Source organism: Nyctibius grandis, chromosome 17 (assembly GCF_013368605.1).
Source record: "Nyctibius grandis isolate bNycGra1 chromosome 17, bNycGra1.pri, whole genome shotgun sequence".
NCBI lineage: Eukaryota > Metazoa > Chordata > Aves > Nyctibiiformes > Nyctibiidae > Nyctibius > Nyctibius grandis.
Window position 1 is genome coordinate 11,032,035 of NC_090674.1, and position 15,480 is coordinate 11,047,514.

Sequence of the window (15,480 nt, forward strand, 5' to 3'; positions counted from 1 at the left end):
ATGGCGGCCGCCCCCGGCCGGGAGGGGTGCCTTGGGCCTGGTTATAACCCCGAGGCTGGAAAACAGCTTCGGCTTGAAAAAAAAAGTTTATGGTGTACATAAAGGAGGGGAAGGCGGCTCCTGCCACCGCCAGACCCCCACGGGCGGCGTGTGCCCCCCAGTTCCCTCAAAAACACCCTTAACAGCAGGTCCCCCCCAGCGAAGCCTCCACCATCACACCCTGACCCCCATTTATCCCGAAAATAAGCATAACGGTGATTTGTTTTAAAAAATACGTCTTTAATAGGTGTGTGCTGAGGAGAGCAAGAGAACGAGGGGTCTGTCCGAAATCCGTCAGGGGGGCTGTGGTGTGAGGAGGGGGCGGCTGCAGCCCCCTCGCCTCAGTCTGTGGACTCCAGCACGGACTCGCTGAGGGCCAGGTCCCAGTAGTGCTCCGCGCCGTGCTTCTTAAAGTGCTCCCGTGCCATGTTCTCCGTGGGGCACTGCTTAAATTTCATCTCGCCGAAGCTGCGGTCCTTCGCTGTGCCCTGGGGAGGAGAAAAGGGACGCTTTCCGACCCACCTCCGGGGGAAAGTCATGGGAAACGCGGCTCCGAGGGGCTCGGGGAACCCGGGAATAAACCTTTTTCCAGGCTGACATAGGCCTAGGGGCAGCGCTGCACGAGCACTGCGTGGGGAAGACGCTCCTAGTTCTGCTACAGCTAAAGAAACACTACGGGAAGAGTCAGAGCAGCAGGTTTGTGCCCGATCCAACGCCCCGTAACGTCGTTTCTGCCTTGGCTGCTGTCAGACGGGGCTCGCTTCCCTCCAGCCTAACCCCCCTGTATTGAACTCCGCCCGTGACTCACCTCCCAAACCAGAGAGCATTTATTTGTTTTCTTAACGGACTCCTCGTCGGACTCATCATCATCTGCAAAACAATAATAAAGCCAATTTTAGTCCCCAAAGCAGAGGAAGAGCGGGGAGCCCCACCGCCGCTTCACCACCCCTCCGCACGCAGTTTGACACCTACCCTCTCCCTTTGTGTTCGATGTTTGCTCGTCCCATTTTATTCGATGAAGCATCAGACGTTTGAATTTCTTCTGTGCTTTCGGGCCTGGGGAAGAACCGAGACCCAACGTTCACAAAAAGTCCTTTAACCTGCAGTTTTTAGGAGGTTCTAAAAAGCAGCAGAAGCCAAACGATGCCCACAAACACTTCCCAACATGCCCAGCTGACCAGCCACGGCAAGTAAAGGGCAACCAGACCGACCCGGTGCTAACACCCCTGGGGTAGCCAAGCCTTTCCTGCACCCTTTGGCACAGTGCTCAGCTCTTGGCCACCTCAGGATTTCCTGCTGCCAAACAGGCTCTTCAACACCTCACCAAATTACTCGGAACAGCACAAACCTCGAGGAGCCGCCGCAGACCAAGAGCTGAGGCTCTCCTCGCTCTAAGCATCTGCTCCGAGAGCATCAAGGATTCAAATCAAGTGCTTTTCCCTTCAACACTGAATGTGCTGCATTTTCTAACTGGATTACAGTGCGCTCTGCAGTCACCACTAACCCCATTAGAGCTGTAATTAAGGGAGTTTCAAACAACCTCTTTACTTCCTTGTCCTTCTGTAACCCTCACTCACCAATTTTCAGTTAATTTTTGCTAGAGGCAAGCTTTTGAATGCTATGCTGCGACCAAAAGCCTGCCTCAGCAGTCCTCACCTCCTTCTACCACGACCACGTTGACATCTTTGTGTAAAACCACCACGCCTGTCAAGTACAGCTGGCCAGCGTTCGCCTCGATTTTGAATTTTTTTGCTGGATTGCTCAAGTTTCGGACCCTAAGGAGACGATATAAAAAGAAAACCACGTTTGTGGAAAAACAGACACTATTATCACCAGCCATAAGAGCTCCCTATCCTGCCTCAGCTGGGTCCAGCATTTCCTCTTCCAGCTCTTCAGGGGCTTTACCCACACCACGAAATGACTGCTCAGAGAGGCTGTGCCCATCCCTTTCCGTGCTCATTTCATTGAAATCTTGAAAGTTTCCTGATTTCTGGATATCGATGTACCAGGTTAGCTCTGACAGCTGGGAAACATCTCTCCTCATCAGAAACTTCCATCCCAGCTGAAATGCTCCAAACCCAACCTGTGGTTTTGTTTTTTTAGTGCTCGGCTGTAACACGGTGAGTTAAGGACAGCGTTAACAGTGTCTTTTGGGACAGTGTAATTGCTACAGGCCGTGATTCTTTAATGCTTGCTGGAAACCTGACGAGGGGGGGACAGTCCTGCTGCTGAAGGCTGCTCCTCTCTATCAGCACGTTTCCATGGGGCATTTATAGGTGTATTAATAAAGAGATGCATGGTGAACCCAGCCCAGCCCAGCACTCACCTGTACACAGCTATGTGAACTCCCTGCGAAACGTCTTCTTTCAGCTTTTTAACCTTCTTGGCTTTTCGCTGCTCTGCTGTGAGCTTTCTCGCAGCGTTCGCTTCTTCGTGAGCTCTGGAAGCAAAGAGAGATGCAGCAAATAAGCAAAACTCAGCCTGCGGTGTATCTGTTACAGCATCAAAACGGATCATCCCCTGCCTCAGCACAGAATATGTTCACAGAATCCCAGAATCAATGAGGTTGGAAGAGACCTCTGGGATTATCGAGTCCAACCATTGCCCTGACACCACCATGGCAACTAGACCAGGGCACTAAGGGCCATGTCCAGTCTTAAATGTTCCACAGATCCCAAAGCAGCTGCAACTCCTGCCCAGATTTCTGCCTGAATTAAAAGCATGTGGGCTTTGTAATCCAGTCACCAGTAAAATTCATCCTCAGTCTCTTCCCTGAAAACATTCATTAGTAACTACTGCGACGGTGATCATCATTGTGGTAAGAAACTTATTTAATACAGGACACGAGGCCACTCTCTAAGGGCAAGAGCGGATCACCAAGACCCAGCTCCCGCCCTGGGCCTCAGGGGGGTCATTCAAGGCAGCTGAAGTAGGCTACAAGAGCAACACACAGACACTGCTTCTGCTTTGCCGCAGGGATTTCGTTCTGTAGCACCTAAATCCATCTAAAAATGACCAAAAAAAAGGGTACAACATGCCACCTACTTCTGTCTCTTCGCCATCTGCGCTCTAACGTGAGCTTCGACTTTTGTTGGGTCCTGAACAGCTTCTGTCCCCAGTACTCGCATCAAGTTTGAAATTCTTACTGCAAGGGAAACGGGAGAGATGTGAGAGGCTCCTGTGGGACACCAGTTTGCTGTAACGGTACAGCACAGAAGTACCAGCCACGCTTGCAGGCTCATGAACCGGCTGTGCGGGCAGGCATCAGATCACACCAACACACGCCGACACACAGAGCCGTGCGGTCCCGTAGTTGGTGCTGCCTGCAGCATTCCCAACCACATCCAGGCTTGGCCTGGGCTACTGGTTTGATGGCTAAGGGCTCGTGTTAGCCCAGGGCTCCGCTGGCAGCCTGCGCCCTGCAGCCATCACTCACCTTTGGGTTCCGGCGGCGGCATCAGGCCCAGCCTGACTTTCTCTTGCAGCTCCTTCTGGGCTTCTCTGCGAGTCTGTCGCCGTAATTTCTTCTGCTCTTTCTTAGTTAAATAAACACCCAGGGTCACTGGTGTGTCGCTGTCCACTGGGAAGAGAAACGAGGCAAGATCAACACGGATTTGCTTTTGAAGAAGAGAAAATACTGACTGGGACCGGTCTGCCCATACCACGCTCCGTTACATCCATGCTTCGCTGACAAACCCGGCCTTTGTGTGCACCAAACACTGAACCAGGAATTTTTTTTATTTTACTGAAATGTGAAATTCTCTGTGGTTATTTATTATGGTCTTCCTGAGAGCAAGCAGCTCAAAGCTGACCTGCTGGAGACGAGGAGCTCCTGTCTGCGCTGCTACCCCAGCTAGGTCACCCATAGGTAAGCAAGCTACAGGTTTTATATCAAGTTTCCAAAAACTGAGCAGAGACTCCCTCCCAACTCCAGCTCTCTTTGCAGAGCTTTCAGACTCATCTTTGCACAATTTCTTCTCCTCACAAAGACAAGAGATGCTGGGCTGCAGAGTGGGGGCTCGGACGCTGCTTCACCCCTACCAGCGCCAGCTGCTCAGAGTGTTTTGGGTCTAGTTTAACAGCAAAGTCAACCAAAAGTGGGGCAGTACCTGGTGGGCTGAGCTGCGCCGGGTGCTCCACGAGGTTTGTGATCCCAAAGTACTCATCTCTCTTTGAAGACGTTCCACCTTTTCTAGAAAGGACAGAGTTGGGCGTCATTGCAAACCTCCCAGCCTGAATTCCTGCGTTCCCTTAAACGCAAGCCATGAAAAAAACCCAACGCTTCCCTTGGGCCAGCCATGGCAGGTCCACGACACACACAAATCCCAGATCAGAGCTTGATGTGCTGAAGGAGACACGCAGTGACGCAGTATTAATGCATAGGTGTCTCTCCCAGTGGAGTATCCACCTACATTTCACTGTTGGGAGTCAGGCTTCTCACAACTCTACCATGAACAAGACTCGTAGAGAACACTCATGCTTGAAAAAAACCAACACACACCAGCTTTGGGAGACAAAAAATCCCTCTAACTCCACGGCAGTCACCTCAGTCACTGGAGGAACACTGCCTCCAACAACGGAGAAGGGCAGCTGCCTACCTCCAGCCCCAAGAGAGACTTTGGGAGCAAACCCAGTGCCCCCCTGGATCTCAGAGATGAGGGAGGGGGAATTCCATCGCTCAAGCAGATACGTCTGGCCTGATTTACCCAGGCCACCATGTCACCCCTGAGGAGCTCCTCGAGTTTCCTCCTGCAGCAGGATGATCACAACCCGGCAGTAAACCACTTACAAGTCAAGGCCGTTCGGGATGATGTAGGAGTCCCACCACTCTATCTCCGGGATCTCCCCCTCTTTCAGCTCCTTCTTTGGGGTAATAAGAGCCAACTTGGTGGACGTGTGTATCCCCGTCTTCCTGGCGGCCTGCGAGATCTCTGCCTGCAGTTTTTCTAGTTGAGCCTGAGAACAAGGAGAGGAAAATGGCACATAAAGGTCACTCCAACGTAGTGCAACCTCCAGGAACAGCACAATACACATGCACCTGCCCACTTATTTATTTTTAAACCATCTGAAGCAGATCGCAGGAGAAACCACACAGCACACGATGGCTGGGTGCTTCTGCAGAAGCTCACAACCTGCCAAAAATCTGGTCTTATTACTGAGCCTCTAGGAGCATGGAAGGATCCCAAAGGAACATCTCCCCAGGCATCGTATCCCTGGACTTTTCTGTCTAATAAAGCTCTTCTCTCCCTTTCTCCCCAAGAACCTGGGCATTTTACCAAGATTCCTTTAAATCTCCACCTCTGGGGTGACCACTTGTGCAGACAGAACGCTTGGCCAGAAAATGATCTATTCTCTTTGGAAATTTTCAATCTTTTGTCAAAAAAAAAAAAATCAAAAAAGATGATTTTGTCTTTCAGCAAGTGCAGCTAGCTCTAAGGAAATGCTTTCCAGACCATGTTCTAACTTGGATGCCTGCCGTTCCAACAAGAACGATGTTGACAGCAAAGTTCCAGGTGACTTTACTGAAAAGCTTCTTACTCCAAGCCAACAGAGCTCCCTTCACATCCCAGGAGAGGAGAATCAACTCCCGTCCCGAACCAAACCCTCACTTCCGTGCTCTCAGGTAGCATGGCAAGACCTCCAATACCTTCGTTCGCAACCTCTGGGCAATTTTCTCAAATTTGCCTTTTTCATGGAACTTAAAGGTGCGTTTCTGACGCTGGGCTGGGGTTATGGAGACCCGGGGGTCAAAGTAAGTGTTCGACTCCATATCTTCCGAGGGCTTTTCTTTAAGCTGTTGTTTGAACTGCTCTCTCTTCACAGCTCTGATGTTTGCTTTTAGGGTTGGCATGCGGTGAGTCAACTCAATCTCTTTACCAGTCGCATCAACAGTTCGGCCTTGCTCATCCAAGATCAGTGGCGTCGGTTTTGTCTGATCCTTCAGCTCCACTTTCCTGGTGGCAAGACAAGAGATATTGCGTTAAAATGTGAATACAGCATTAACTCACAGGAAATGTGAGCCTTATTTCCCTGGTAAGCACCAAACCAGCCCATGAACGGCCTCCTCATAATGTTAAATCTCATCTATGCCACCAGAAAGGACTCAAATCTCACGTGCAGAAGTTGGGAGAGTCTCACCCAAGGAGTAACCTCCATTTCACCCTTTAATATAAAATTTGTTCCTTCAGCAGCCGTTAAGGCCACTGCTTAGGGAACCAAGTGCTGGAGAAACCTTTGGTCAGACCCTTCATGGGCACTCTGGCGTTACGCTCGTCAGGAGGACGCGGCAAACGGCGGGTACTCACGGCGGCGCGATGCCCATCGCGTGCAGGTTGGCCAGCCCCACCATGTTGGCGTTGCCGATGAGCCCGGGTTTCATGGCCAGCTGAGCCTGGATTCGGGCCTGCAGCTCCGCAGCTTTCCTGGCCTTCTCGATGGCATCGTTCATGAAGGTCGCTGCCTGGGAGGGCTGGATCGTGTTGCCGATGGGGAGACGTTCCGATTGGGATGAAGAAGAGATTTTTGGCTGTTGACAGAGAAGGAAGTTTTGTTAGTGGCTGTTCCAGCACACCTCGGTCAACACGTCACAGCTGACACAGGGACCACGGGATTTGCCTGTTGCTTCCAGCACGTACCTGTGGTGTTGGAGGACTAATGAAACTCAGCTGCTTTTTCCTCTCTTCAATCTGCCGGGTGGCTGCTTCCATCATCTGTTTGATCTGTGGAAAGAAAATTGGACAGTGAGTTTTCCTTCCCTCTATCAGAAGGAGAAGAGGGGTCCTCAGCACCCTTTTACAGCATAAATGCACGCACACCAGCTCAGTGAGGACAGAACTGCATCAAACTGCTCTAACCAACAACCTCCAGCTGTAGAGAAGGAATCCAACAGCGCAGGCACTCTACCAAGAGCATTTACTCCAGCTTCGGTGAAGAAAACATCCAAGCTTTCCTCATAAAAGGCTTCATGTTACTGTCAGCCTAATGTACAAGTGGCAGCGAGCCTCGTGAAGGGAACTGCAGCAAAGGACAGTCAAAAGCAACTGGCCATTTGCTTGCTCAGCTTGTGATATGCATGGAGATGAAGTAAACACTAAACCATGTTGGGATTCAAGCTCTGTTCTGGGGCAGAGTTCATGTAACACAGCCTAGACTGACCTGCAGCTTGGTCAGCATCCCAGGGCTCTCCGACGGCGGGCCTGGGATGACCTCGGGCTCATCCTCCACCTCCTCGAAGCGCGGTATGCGCCGCTTCTTTACACCAGAAGATTCCTTGGATACCTCAGAGTCATCACCAAACACGTCCTAACGTAAAAGGAGAGAAGGAGAAAACTGTGGTTAAAACCAAAGAATTCTCCTCGTGGCCAGTGTTTTAAGATGAGGAACCACCACGCGGACCGGATCAGGCACCGTGAGGTCAGCGCTGCGGTTCGGTTTCCAGGGCAGCACTCGCAGGCTGATCTACCAGTAATCCCACATGAAGCCTCTGCCCTGGTCCCCCACCAGAGAAGCATCAATGATGATCCATGCAAGAGCGTGAAGGACAGGAGCCATCACAGGGAGGTCCCTGGGTAAAAGCCGCCATCGTTCTCTCAGGCGGTCAAAGGTTTTTTGGCACGGAGGAGATTTAAGGTCTCGCTCAGCTACCCAGCGAGATGGAAAAAAGCCTGCCCACAAGCTGACCTGACTGGGCTAGAATGGTTTCCACATCTTCCACCAACTTCAGAGGGTTTGGTGAAGGAAGCACTGTGCTACCACGTCCTCCCCAAAAGGAGGATGCAGCCCCAGACCCAGGGTGGGTCAGGACACCTGTGGCACTCCCTCACGCTCCGACCCAGCCGGCTCCAGCTCGGATCCAAAGAGGCTGCGCTCAAACTGAGCCACTCTGGAGCACCACAGCTCGAAGGAGCAGGCTGATGGACTCGCATGCAGCGTGAGGGTCACAAAACAGAAGGCGAGGTGTGCTTCGCACAGAGCTCTGCTCAAGCACGCCCCAGCTCATGAGACTGTGCCACGGATTTCATCGAGTCAGTGCCTGGGCTGTGCAGGGGACACTGGATTTGTCCGTGCGACCGTGTTACTGTTGTGTGTGTGTCAAGGTGTTATTTGAAAAGAAAATATACACACCGGTTGTAAGCGTTAGTTGCAATCCCTTCTTCACTATAACGGTTCATATTCTACAAGGACACTTCCTCATCCAGACACAGGTACTTCTTGGAAAACCTACAAGTTCAAGAGAAAGGACTTGCCCATAGTATAAAGTGTGTAAACCGTTACGTTTTAGTTCCTGAAACTTCCCAAGCAACGACCTACCCCACAAGAGTTAACCAAGGAGAGAGAAGGCAGGCCAGGCAGCGCGCTGAAGACAGCCAACACGATCAGTTAAGTAGCATTCTGAATTAATCCATGGCTTGTTGGCACAAGATCGAAGCGTGCGAGTACAAATTCAACTCTAAAACCTGCCCTGGGCTTGGGGGGAAGTCAGTCTGCAAGTATGACCACGAGCTGACAACCTCGCTAGCCCATCTCGTGTTACAGCACGGTCAGGACAGATGTAGATCTGGATGGAGGACCTCCAAGAAAGGTAATTCCAGAGAGAAGAGTTGATGATTTGGCAGGCAGGACGCCTGTCCCCAGGCCAGGAGCCAAGAGAAGAGGACAGGTCTGCTCCGCCGCTTCCCAGCCCTGCTTTCGGGTTGGCTGGGAAGGTGAGAGCACCGTTAGCCACGCCTGACTGGAGAAGAATCACCTCCTCCACACCCAGCCCCATCCCTGCTCTGCTCTGCCAGCACGAGATCCCCTCTGCAACAGGCTGCTGCTCCCTCCCCCATCCCGCAGTGCACTGGCCACGAGGAAGACGAGAGGACAAGACAGCCCGAAATCGAGCACGATCTGAACTCAGCCTGTGAAGAAAGGCAGGATCCACACACGTCAGCTGTGCCACGGGGCTGTGAGAGTCCCCCCACCGGGCTGCAGCCTGCAATCCTGCCACCACGAAGCACTGATGGGATTGATGATTCCTTCTCTCTCCACCATCTCCCCAAGAGGGTGGAGGGGAGCAGCTAGGATCCACCAGCCTAGCCAGAACCTCGCTTTCGAACGATCTCGTGGCAGCTCAGCACAGCGAGCCCAACACCCAAATTAAAGTGGAATTAAAGACGCTTATTGGCACCAAGAAAGCTGCAGGAGACTGAGGTGCTTTTAAGCTACCGCCGCTCTCAGGGGGCTGGGACACATGAACCCAAACCCCTCCAGATCAGCACCGCTGCCCCTCAGGCTGTACCAGATGGAAGCTGTTTTAATTCATTAACTGGTGACCGTACCCGGACCTGGAGGAGACTCTTTCTGGCACTGGTTAAAGCCTCAGCCAGACAGTGGGAGAAAAACAAGTTTCTAACAGAAAACAGGGAGTGGAGGCAGCTGTCTCCCAACACACCTGAAGAGAGCCAAACCCTGAACAGGATTATTCTCACTCACTGAGGTTAAGTGATGACTAGAACTGTCACAGAGAAACACAGATTGCTGTAAAATAGGAACCTCAGAAAAAGTGAAAGGAAACTTACTTTGCAAGCGGGGAGCGGCACGGAGAGTTGCCCCTTTTACACCCGAGTGATGGAAAAAATGCAATTCCAGAAGATGGCGAGTAAATTCTTCAAGAGAAGAAAGGAGGTGAAAACAGGTTTGGATGCATGAGACTGCCACCATCCCAGACAAGCGTTAGATGGGAGAAACACCAGAGAGCTCTTAAATCCCTGCTGGAATTAACCTTGTGCTACGACAGGCGTTGTCAAAAATCACCCTCTGTTGATTCCAGATGGAAAAAGAGAACGAAAACCCACCAGATGATACCCCCACTCACTCGCTGACAGGGAGAGTCGGCTGGCAGAGTGAAACGCAGCGCGTCTGGGCAAGGAAGAGCGATGGGATGTTGGAACTGGGAGCACCTACCCCAGTGCAACACAGCACTGCCCAGGCAGCAGTAAAGAGTGCGAAAGAAAACGGAGAGATGGAGCCCTGTGAAGTTACTCTGCTGCACAAGCCTGGCAGAGCTCGTTAAAGAAATCACCGAGGAGAGCAGGCCGCTGCCTCCTCCGAAGGCAAAGAGAACCGCAAGGTAAAGGCTCACACACTTCATCATGGAGAAGAGTCTTTTCTCTTGAACTTTAAGCATTACGAGATGTACCTCTCTGGAAGAGGAAAGTGTGGCAGAGCACCAGTGCTGCCTCCACGGCCACCGAACCACAGAAAAAAAAAAAAAGCCATCAATAATCAATAATCACCTTCAGCTCTCGCTTCCGATTCCGGTCACTGTTGGATTTGGAGTGCCTGGAGCTCCGGCCTTCCTCCACCGCTTCAAAGAGCTTGTCCACAAATCGCAGGGTGGAATCGTCCAGAAAGGGTTTGAGGTGGTCTGGAAGAGAGGAGGAGGGGTGTAAACTCAGAATTCCCTGCGTGGGGTGAGCAGGAGAACGGAGGATCCACAGACACTCCTGTGAAGCTGTAAAACACTTATTTAAAGGTGGATTTAACCCCATTAATGCGGTGGGGGGCTGCGACGTGGGCTCCGGAGGCCTCTGGGAGCTGCAGATCCTGCTGTCACAGGAGCTTTAAACTCTGATTAAGGGAAGTCCAGGCCTTGACTAGAAAAAAATTAGGGCTTTATTGGTCAAAAAAAAAAAAGCCACAGGTGAAATTATCATTTTCAATGCCTTTAGATAAAGAGCCCTTAAATTAATTTTTACCTCTTCATTTTTTTGTAACACATTCCAAGGCTTTTGGTTGTGTCTCACCCGCCTGCACGGATTTGCACGTACTCGCCTCTGCCTCACCAGGGCCGAGTCAGAACCACCCCTGTGCACGCTCGAGAGCTTCCAGGTTTGGGGGGTTTGCTTTGTTTTATAAAACCAGCTCAACACAAACCAGATTTCACACCTGCAAGGATGGCATTCGCCCCCCAGACGCTGACGGCAACGAAACCACGACCTGCCACACAGCCCTGCGGTAGGTTGGTCTTCCAGGAACAGAGGGAGCAAGTTTAAATCTGATCTGAGGCTATTTCAAGGCTATTTGAGGACCTGTGTGCACCTATTTTCTCCGTCAAGGGGTCTGACCACCTCTAGGAAGAGCTGGAGGGTCGGGGCTGGAGCCCGTGGGACGTACCGGCTGCTTTCTTTTTGTCCATGCCCTTCCCGACGCAGTTCAGCGCCGCGGTGACCACGGTGGGCTCCGAGAACCCCAGGACTCGCTTCACCGTCTTCTCGATCCATGGTTTCAGCTCATCCAGTTCCCTCTTGGAGAGCGACATCTTTGCCAGGAGCTGAACTGAATTATTTCCCTTGTACCTGTAGCGAAGACAGACGAGAAAACCACAGACTAGTAAAATAAAGTATCAGACTTCCATTGCTTCAGTGCTTTTCTCCTTCGTGAAGGCCAGTTACTAACGTGCCTTCAGATAATTTGTGAACTCGCCCTTAATTAGTCTCTTTCTAACGAAGTTCACACATTATCTGAACACGCTCCGCTTCGCTGACACGTAAAAGTTCAGTGTTCGCTGCTTAAACCAGCAGCCACCCCTGGCAAATCCCAAATTCCTGATTTTTCAAGGCAAAAACTTCGCAGCGTTAATTGCTAGCGGCTCTCACGCTGTCAGTCACAGCCTGCGGATGCAATAACGTTTAATTACGCGCCCGGGCTCTAATCTGATTTGGAAACCAAGGCTCCTTTATCTGGAAACAGGAGAAAATCTTCTTAAGGCAATATGTTTGACCTCGGCGTTTCTTCCCCACACGAAAAGGCCTGCGGAGCCTTGACATTAACGTGGGGCTATTTTAACAGAAATCCAATCAAATAGGGTTATTGTTCCTAAAATTAAGAGCCTGGGCGTTAATTCTAATGATTTAGGGTCTGTGAACAGCAGCCAAGAGACGTAAATCTCCAGGTTTAAAGCAGCAAGAACGGGGCCTGCGCTCCCCCCGCAGAGCTCTTCCCTCTCTGCAGCCAAAAGCCCAACAATCTCCGCGGGTTTGTACTTTTACTGCAGGTTTCTCCGAGATATATTCAAAAGTAGCATCAAACACAGCCCAAAAGAACGTTATTAGAGAATTTCACCTGTAAATTCTGACTTTTCAGTGTGTAACGCTTCGGGACAAAGCTGGAGGTTCAAGACAAGTGGAAATAACTAATTACTACGCTGACACATCAATAGCTATTAAACACAGAACTTATATAATTAGTGCTTGTTTTAATTTCTGTATTAATCTTCAGCTCTGGTGACGTACGGACAGAGGAGTGCAACGGGTTTAATGGCGTTTTGCTCAGGTTATTGGGAGAGCGAATGCACCGGTCGGTGTCCGCAGGGAACATCAGCGCCCCGAGCCCCCTGAGACCGCAGGGACGAACCCGGTGGGGAAATAACACCCACGTGAGATTTTAAATATCTGTGTACAGGCACTAACCGGCCTCACCACGTTACTTCCCGTAACGGCGGGAACCCGACGCCGACGCTCCCGCAGCGCTGCCGTCCGGCCAAGCTGCTTCCTTCGGGGGTTAAAAAAACAACGAGTTCAGCTTCGCCGCCCAGAACTCGCCCGCCTGACGCCAGAAATCCCGAGGAGCCCCCGGTGCCGCCCGCCGCCAAACCGCTCCACATCCCCAGCACCTCACCCCCGGTACCCGCGGAGCCCGGGAGGTCGCCTCCCGCACGGCCCCACCGTTACCGCAGCCGGCGGCTCGGTCCGTCCCGCCGGACCCCGCGCTGCCCCCCCCGGCCGCTCCCCGCTTCCGCCCCCGGTAAACCCCGCGGCTCCGCAGCGGCGAGCACGGCTCCGGCCCGCGAGCGAAGCGGGACCCCTCAGCGCGGCCTCACCGCGGGAGGCGGCCCCAGCGCGCGGGGACCGCGGCGAACGGCTCCGCGCTGGCTGGGGCCGGCGCCAGGCCCCGGGGCCGCCTCAGGCGCGGCCTCCCCGGTGCCTCCCCCTCCCCTCAGCCGCGTCCTCCCCTCCCCGCCGCCCCGCTCTCACCAGCCCGCCCTTCCCCGCCGCCCCGCTCCCCCTCACCGGAGCGGGCAGGGCGCAGCACGGCGCGGCCCCCCCCGCCTCAAGGCCCCGGCCCGGTCGGCGGCGGCCCTGACGGCGACGGCACGTCGGGGCGGAAGCGGAAACGGCCCCGTGGCGCCTGCGCGCCCGCTGGCGCGGGGGGTGTCGGGAAGGAGGAGGGCGGGGCGGGGCGCGCTCCCCATTGGCACCGCCCACACCACGTGACTGGAGAAAGCCCCGCCCCTCCCTCATTTTCCCGCGTAACGGCGGCGCGGCAGCGCGGGAACCACCACCACGTCCCTCCCCCGCCGTAATTAATTAAAACCAAATCAAAATAGGGTTAAGGGGAGTGGCCTTTATTGGGGGCGTGGCCCGCTAGCAGCCCAGCCAGGGGTCCTGCCGCGCGCCCCGCGCCAGGAAGCCGATCTTGCGGCCCATCTCGGCGTTGTACACCCGCCGGCACGCCTCGTAGGCCAGGCGCTGCCGCCGCCGGCACGGCTTCTCGTAGTACCGTCCCCGCCGCACCACGTCCACCAGCCCGTCGTGCGAGAGGATCCTGGGGAGGGGGGAGACGGGGTGAGACGTCACGCCCCCCCCCCCTCCCCCTTCCTGCAAATCAGCCAGCAACGGGTCAAAACCCAGCAGATTTGGTTAAAATGGGGCCTCGCTTCTGTATTTTTAACCCTCCTGCATCGATTCCAACCGCGGCCGCCGGAGCTGAAGCGTTTCCGATGACTTTTTTAATCCCAGAAAAGGCAGAAATGGTTCGGGGATGCACGAGGGGAAACAAGCCCCCGTCCTGCAAACACCAGGCACAACTCGGTGCCACGGGGACGTCACGCTCCCCCGAGGTCCCTCAGCCGCCCCGGCTCATTCTCCTCATCGGCCGTGCCCCGCAGCAGGCGGAGGGTAACAAGGAGGGGATGAGCCCCCCCGGAGCTTCGTTAAGCCATGACCGATGAAGGCGAGTGCGACAGGTCCTGGCACGGCGATGGGATCTCCTCCTCCGCTGCCCCTGCGAGTCGCCAGCCACCGACCCTCCAAACCCCCGCTGACACCGCTGCTTCCTGCCTGCTTTTGAGCCCATTTGATTTTTTAATTAATTTTAATTTAATTAAATCCACATCCAAGGAGGCATCGGGACAGAGAGCCAGGGGGACAAGCCCCACACAGCACCCCCCATCTTCTGCGCTTCAGAAGCCTCAAGGTGGAGAAAAGCCCCAAAAACGTCCGTTCTGAACCCAATTCACGAGATAAAACGGGACGAGAAGCCTGCACAGACGCAGCACCGCAGGGGTTTGAGGAGGGCCCCAGCCAACGACTAATTACACCCGGTTTAATTAGTGCAATCATTATATCCTCAAGTGATGAAGCCTAATGGGACCCTCCCCAGCCCCAAAGCCGCCCCAGCGCGGCCGAGGCCAAGCCCAGAGCCCCGGGGCCCCCCCAGCCACCACCCCCCCGGCCCTCACCTGTTGAGCGCGCTGTAGGCCGCCTCCACGTTCCCGTTCTGGACCATCACGGTGCGGCCCACGAAGCGGAGGTGGTTCGCCATGGCGGCCGCCGCTCTGCTGCGGGACGGGGGGTCGGCTGGGCCGGGGCGGGGACACGACGGGACCCCCGGTGGGGCCGGTTCCTCCCACGCCCCAGGGAACACGGCGGGACCCTCCCCCCCCCCCGCCCCGCCCCGCCCCGCAGGGGCCTGGCCGGGCCCTTTCCCCCCTCACGGCCGGCCCCGGTAAGCCCCCCACGCTCACGGAAGGACCCGCTAAGGCCCGGGCCCCCCCGAAGGGACCCAGCAACACCCCCCGAAGGCCCCAGCGGAGCCCCCCGCCCCCCCCGGTCCCGGTCCCCGCCCCCCCGGTCCCGGTGCCGCACACGTCGCGGTCGGTTCTGGACCCCCGGCCGCTCCACTCACCGCCCCGGAACCGGAAGTGGGTCCCGGCAGCAGCGGGGTCGGGGGGCGGGGCTTGGGGAAGGTCACGCGGCTGGAGGTCAGGGCCTGGGTGTGAGGGCGGGGCTTAGGGAGGCGGGGGCGTGGCCAGGAGGCGGGGGCGTGGCCTGAGGTGGCCAATAGGGGGCGTGGTTTGTAGGTGGGGGCGTGGCTATGGGGGCAGGGGGCGTGGCTTGGAGGCGGGGGCGTGGCCTGAGCCGTGGCGCAGGGGTCGGGGTTTAGGGGCCAGGTCGCAGGGTCAGAGGTCAGTGATTGGATGGGGCGGGGGGGGCACCGGGCCCTGTGGGGGGAGCAGGGGGAGGTGTGGGGCTTGTTGGGGGGCACCAGGCCCCCCCCCCCCCCCCCTCCAGCCCTGCCCCACAGCAGGGGGGCACACAGGGGTCCCACCGCCCCCCCCGGGACAAGCCCACCCCCCCCAAGGGGACAGAGGACACCGACACCGGGTGGCCCCGGCAG

The 15,480-nt window shown here is 55.1% G+C and overlaps 2 protein-coding genes across 8 annotated transcripts; both read right to left on the reverse strand.

Annotated features, from left to right (window-relative positions):
- Window positions 1-258: 258 nt before the first annotated feature.
- PRPF3 (pre-mRNA processing factor 3) lies at window positions 259-13,200 on the reverse strand. 4 transcript variants are annotated; one of them, XM_068414460.1, is made up of 18 exons: window positions 13,092-13,200; window positions 12,492-12,573; window positions 12,145-12,187; window positions 11,197-11,378; window positions 10,317-10,447; window positions 7,195-7,341; window positions 6,675-6,758; window positions 6,345-6,565; window positions 5,687-5,993; window positions 4,829-4,995; window positions 4,149-4,231; window positions 3,476-3,619; window positions 3,085-3,184; window positions 2,366-2,479; window positions 1,696-1,814; window positions 1,012-1,095; window positions 848-909; window positions 259-527 (listed from the first exon to the last, which is right to left on the reverse strand). In XM_068414460.1, the coding sequence occupies exons 4-18, from the start codon at window positions 11,339-11,341 to the stop codon at window positions 381-383; spliced, it is 2,055 nt and encodes a 684-aa protein (XP_068270561.1). In that variant the 5' UTR covers window positions 11,342-11,378; window positions 12,145-12,187; window positions 12,492-12,573; window positions 13,092-13,200; the 3' UTR covers window positions 259-380. The 4 variants fall into 4 exon arrangements, with proteins under 4 accessions (XP_068270561.1, XP_068270562.1, XP_068270560.1 ...); XM_068414461.1 differs by lacking the exon at window positions 12,145-12,187 and having other exon boundaries at window positions 12,501-12,573; XM_068414459.1 differs by lacking the exon at window positions 12,145-12,187.
- Window positions 13,201-13,405: 205 nt separating this feature from the next.
- MRPS21 (mitochondrial ribosomal protein S21) lies at window positions 13,406-15,094 on the reverse strand. Of its 4 annotated transcripts, none has more exons than XM_068415032.1 (3): window positions 14,989-15,094; window positions 14,543-14,641; window positions 13,406-13,626 (listed from the first exon to the last, which is right to left on the reverse strand). In XM_068415032.1, exons 2-3 carry the CDS (start codon window positions 14,623-14,625, stop codon window positions 13,446-13,448), a joined length of 264 nt encoding a protein of 87 aa, XP_068271133.1. In that variant the 5' UTR covers window positions 14,626-14,641; window positions 14,989-15,094; the 3' UTR covers window positions 13,406-13,445. The 4 variants fall into 4 exon arrangements, with proteins under 4 accessions (XP_068271133.1, XP_068271135.1, XP_068271132.1 ...); XM_068415034.1 differs by having other exon boundaries at window positions 14,543-14,638; window positions 14,989-15,086; XM_068415031.1 differs by having other exon boundaries at window positions 14,949-15,037.
- Between the last annotated feature and the right edge of the window lie 386 nt (window positions 15,095-15,480).

Excerpts from the sequence above, each read along its gene's own strand:
- MRPS21 (XM_068415032.1), bottom strand. The coding sequence starts at position 14,625 with ATGGCGAACCACCTCCGCTTCGTGGGCCGCACCGTGATGGTCCAGAAC. Across the intron at positions 13,627-14,542 it reads GCCTACAGCGCGCTCAACAG|GATCCTCTCGCACGACGGGC; the intron begins GTGAGGGCCGGG and ends CCCCCTCCCCAG.
- PRPF3 (XM_068414461.1), bottom strand. The coding sequence starts at position 11,341 with ATGTCGCTCTCCAAGAGGGAACTGGATGAGCTGAAACCATGGATCGAG. Across the intron at positions 6,566-6,674 it reads TTAGTCCTCCAACACCACAG|CCAAAAATCTCTTCTTCATC; the intron begins GTACGTGCTGGA and ends CTCTGTCAACAG. Across the intron at positions 5,994-6,344 it reads GCGATGGGCATCGCGCCGCC|GAAAGTGGAGCTGAAGGATC; the intron begins GTGAGTACCCGC and ends TCTTGCCACCAG.